The sequence below is a fragment of the Quercus lobata genome, chromosome 5 (genome assembly GCF_001633185.2).
Source record: "Quercus lobata isolate SW786 chromosome 5, ValleyOak3.0 Primary Assembly, whole genome shotgun sequence".
NCBI classification, from domain to species: domain Eukaryota; kingdom Viridiplantae; phylum Streptophyta; class Magnoliopsida; order Fagales; family Fagaceae; genus Quercus; species Quercus lobata.
This window is the reverse complement of record NC_044908.1, coordinates 21,114,102-21,118,969: the sequence shown is the minus strand read 5'-3', so window position 1 is coordinate 21,118,969 and position 4,868 is coordinate 21,114,102. Positions and strand designations below refer to the sequence as shown.

Sequence of the window (4,868 nt, the reverse complement as noted above, 5' to 3'; positions counted from 1 at the left end):
AAGGCCCATTGTTGACTTTGGGAATTTTACCCCTATAATAGCCCCTCAAAATTCCGGCTCTTTCTTTCTTGTCCGAGGAGGAAAGGCGGGATTTTGACATTCATAGGATCATTTATTGTGGATTCCTGCTTCACCCGTGCGGAGATATGCTTCTCACGTGCCTCATTAATGATGGAGGCGTTTAATGACCCATGAGGCGCTAATTATTGCTTTTAACGGTTTTATATCTTTTCAATCCGACGGTTGGATGCTAGATCAACGGTTGATATCATTTCCATTTCTCTAGGCGGGAGTATGTCTGTCTAGCTTCTCCCGAATATATAAGATTTTTCAAAGGCATTTCCTCCCCATTTTTTGAACAAGCACTCAAGCACTCAGAGCACTCTAGTACTTTCCCTTTCAAAGTGTTCAAGCCTTCGCAGTCGTCCCCTTGAAGATTTCCTGCAAGTTCCTCACCCGTAAGTGCACATTTCTTTTCTGTTGCCTTTTCCGGCGTTATTCCTTAAGTAAATCGTCTTTGCATCACCTAGGATTAGGGGGATGGGTAAGCTTGAGAAAATGGTAGATTCCCCGACCGGTATGGAAGGCTTCAAGGTTAAGTACCGTATCCCGTCGGAAGTAGGTCTAGAGTATTGTTCTTTGGAGGAAGTCTTAATCAAGAGAAGGATGGGGCAGGTTGCCATTCCAGTGATAGCCTTTGTGGAAGAAGGAATGACCATCCCTATGGGGAGGATAACTAGGGATTATTTGCGTGGTCATAGGTTGGCCCCTCACCAATGCGTCGCGAATATGTTCCGGATTCTGGGGTGCATAGACGTCTTGAACGATCAGATGAACCTCGGCCTTTCATGACATGATGTGGTTCATCTATATGAATGCCATAGCCTCGGCGACTCATATTACTTGAAGTCCAGGTCCGATGAGGTGAGGTTGATATCCTGCCTTCCCAAGTCCAACAAAGGCTTGAAGGACGACCTTTTGATCGTCTCTGGATCATGGCACGACAGTATTCACTGCCCGGTCAGGGCAGGAAAACCAGGTGGGGCACCATAGAGTTAGATCCCTTGGAAAGGATCTTAGTTTTGATCTTTCTTTTTCTTTGTTTCAATTGATTTCGCTTGTTTGCCTCCTCGGACTAATGTAACCCTTTCTTTGGGCTTTGCAGACAAGGCGCATATGACTCCTCGGCTAAGTTTGGTCAACGTCCCAGTACTCAATTTCCTTCTAAGGTCTGAAATTTACGTGAGTGCAGACGAGCAATTGCGGGCTGCACCTCTGATTTTGGACTACGAGCCCCTTTCACGTGCTCTAGTGGACGCCAGTCAAGCAATTAAGGCTGGCAGTCTGCGATTAGCACGAATCGACATCTTCATACTAGGATTTCTCGCTTCGAGCGATTTACCTCCCGTCCAGCTGCCTGCTCAACGTGCTCTTCCCGCAGCAGTTGTCCCAGTGGAAGAAGCCGGTTCCTCGCACTCGACTTTGGAAGATCAGATAGACCAGTTCCATTTCGCCGAGGAGGGAGAGGCGTCGGCCAAGCTAGTAAAGCTCTCGGACTCTGATTCAGATTTAGACCGCGCCTCGACAGCCCCTGATCTTGGTTCAGTAATTGCACAAGTTGATACCAACCAAGAGATCGAGGAAGAAGGAATGGATCTAAAACTAAGGTCTGGTCTCAAGGGCCTCCTTTCCAACAGGAACAAGGGGCAGTCCTCCAAGGATGTCCCGAAGGAACAGCCTAACTCCAAGGCTCCTCCTCCTCCTCCTCCCACATCGGATGCGGCACTGCAGCCTATGCCCAATTTGAGGAGAAAAAGACCTGTGGAAGAATTGGAGGAGGGCAAGGTTGGCCACGAAAAGGCCAAGCCTCAGAAGAAAGGCAAAGAGACCAAAGAGCCTAAGGAGAAGAGGACCAGGTCCGTTGATAGCCGAGACGAGGCGGCTATTCGAAGGGAACAGCGGATATAGTCGCCATGGCTCTAATTGGACGGTGCCCCAATTTCCTGGGATGTGACCCTGTGGGAATCCCAACGAGGGCAGGCGTCATTCTTGGCTGAGGCCCTGCAGCAGCCTCTTCTTTTGCCTCGCAATATGAAGGGTCTCCGGGATACTCGGCAATTAGACCTTTTCATGTCGCTGAAGAGGGACATGGCTATGGTAAGTGAAAACTCCTCCTATCTCATTTTCTTATTACGTATCTATTTATTCATCATTCTCTTTTAATTAGGCCTTTACTTTTCTGGCGCAGGTCACTCAACAAATCTTTGTTGCTGAGGAATGGGCCAAGAAGGCTCGTGAGGACCTTCACAGTGAGGCTCAGTCCCGCTGTGCTGCCGAGAAGACTGCTGGCGACCTCAGGCAGGAAAATGATCGCCTGAGCAGTGAAGTAAAGGAGGCAAAAAAGGGTCGTGCGAGCACGGAGGCCGGCCTTAAAAACACCACTAAGCAGGCTGAGGATCTGCCCTAACAGCTCCGCCAGTCCGAGGAAAAACTCGTGACAGAGAAGCAGGCGGTTTCAGATCTCAAGGCCGAGCTTGCAAAGGTCAAGGAGGAGGCCCGCCTGGCCAAGGAGGCGGCCAAGAAAGCAGTGGTAACCTCTTATGATCGCGGAGTCAGGGACACTAAGATCAGGCTGACCGAGGAGGTGGCTGCTGTATGCAGGGATTACATCACCATGTCTTGGGGTGTAGCCTTGGATCGGGCAGCAGTCCCAACGGACTCTGATCTCCGGAAAGTTGAGAATATCTTTTTTCCGGAGGATATTCGTGAGATTCCCGATGTGGTTGCCCTTGAAGAGCCTCTCCCAACGAAGGCCTTAGCCTCGGACTCCCCTATGCCTGAAGCTGAGGATGCGCAGCCGGCCGTGAAGGACAAGTTGCCCGAGGACAGTCTTTCAATCAGGGAGGTTGTTGCGCAGGCTAAAGAGGCTGTTCCAGGACCCCGGCAGCAGATGATCAACCCGGGCCTACTTAGGGTTCAGACTTAGGAAAGTAGTGTAGGACTTTATTTGTTTTACCCTTCATATTTTGTTCTGTTAATGTTTGTAAAAGGATCGCTTTTGGATGTTAATGAAAGGTGTCGTTTTCCTTTAAATCTTGTTGTTTTACTTTCTCTTCTGTTTTCATCATGAATGGATATCTATTCTGCCATTAACTGTTGAAAACCAAGCATGAGTGAATGAATATGTAGAAAATGATAGTCGATATTTAGACAAGATGGCTGCGAGGTTAATTTCCCCCAAGTCTATGGTCCGAGGAGTCAGGCAGGACTTGGGTTCTGTTTAACACTTAGTGAAAATGGCTGCGAGGTTAATTTCCCCCAAGTTTGTGGTCCGAGGAGCCAGGCAGGACTTGGGTTCTGTTTAACACTTAGTGAAAATGGCTGTGAGGTTAATTTCCCCCAAATCTGTGGTCCGGGGAGCCAGGCAGGACTTGGGTTCTGTTTAACACTTAGTGAAAATGGTTGCGAGGTTAATTTCTCCCAAGTCTGTGGTCCGAGGAGCCAGGCAAGACTTGGGTTCTGTTTAACACTTAGTGAAAATGGCTGCGAGATTAATTTCCCCCAAGTCTGTGGTCCGAGGAGCCAAGCAGGACTTGGGTTCTGTTTAACACTTAGTGAAAATGGTTGCGAGGTTGATTTCCTCCAAGTCTATGGTCCGAGGAGCCAGGCAGGACTTGGGTTCTGTTTAACACTTAGTGAAAATGGCTGCGAGGTTAATTTCTCCCAAGTCTGTGGTCCGAGGAGTCAGGCAGGACTTAGGTTCTGTTTAACACTTAGTGAAAATGGCTTCGAGATTAATTTCCCCAAAGTCTGTGGTCCGAGGAGCCAAGCAGGACTTGGGTTCTGTTTAACACTTAGTGAAAATGGCTGCGAGGTTAATTTCCCCCAAGTCTGTGGTCCGAGGAGCCAGGCAGGACTTGGGTTCTGTTTAACACTTAGTGAAAATGGCTACGAGGTTAATTTCCCCTAAGTCTGTGGTCCGAGGAGCCAGGCAGGACTTGGGTTCTGTTTAACACTTAGTGAAAATCGCTGCGAGGTTAATTTCCCCCAAGTCTGTGGTCTGAGGAGCCAAGCAGGACTTGGGTTCTGTTTAACACTTAGTGAAAATCGCTGTACATTAATGCGGCGTCAAGAATTATGTCTTTCATTAATAACAGTACCTTTTCAGGTTATTTACATTCTAAGGGCGTGGCACTACATGTTCATCCAAATCTTCCAAAAAGTAGGCTCCTATGCCGGCTACGAAAGTGATACGGTATGGGCCTTCCCAGTTTGGTTTGAGTTTTCCCCATGCAGGGTTCCACGCGGTGCCCAGGACCTTCCTCAGTACTAGATCCCCGGGCGCCAATGGCCTTGACTTCACTTTGGCATCGTAACCCTGCTTGAGCTTTTGCTGATAGTATGCTAGGTGGACCATTGCATTTTCCCTTCTTTCTTCGATGAGGTCCAAGCTTTTTTCCAGAAGTTTGTTATTAGCAATGGGGCTGAAGGCAGTAGTCCTCTGTGTTGGGAAGTTTATTTCCAGTGGGATGACAGCCTCGGCTCCGTAGGTCATTGAAAAGGGGGTTTCTCCCGTGGACCTGCGAGGTGTGGTGCGGTATGTCCACAAGACATGGGCTAACTCTTCAACCCACCTCCCTTTCGCGTCGTCCGACCTTTTTTTCAGCCCATTCACTATGGTTTTATTGATGGCTTCCGCCTGTCCATTACCCTGTGGGTAAGCCGGTGTGGAGTATCGATTGATAATTCTCAGCTCATTACAGTATCTTCTGAAGGCTTTGCTGTCAAACTGGAGGTCGTTGTCCGAGATCAGGGTGTGCGGAGTCCCAAACCTAGTGATAATATTTTTCCAAACAAACTTCTTGACA

General features: G+C 48.5%; 1 protein-coding gene across 1 annotated transcript; it reads left to right on the top strand.

Moving 5' to 3' along the window:
* Positions 1–1,176: 1,176 nt before the first annotated feature.
* On the top strand, positions 1,177–1,968 carry LOC115990151. Its single transcript, XM_031114005.1, has one exon. It carries the CDS (start codon positions 1,177–1,179, stop codon positions 1,966–1,968), a length of 792 nt encoding a protein of 263 aa, XP_030969865.1.
* The last annotated feature ends 2,900 nt before the right edge of the window (positions 1,969–4,868 follow it).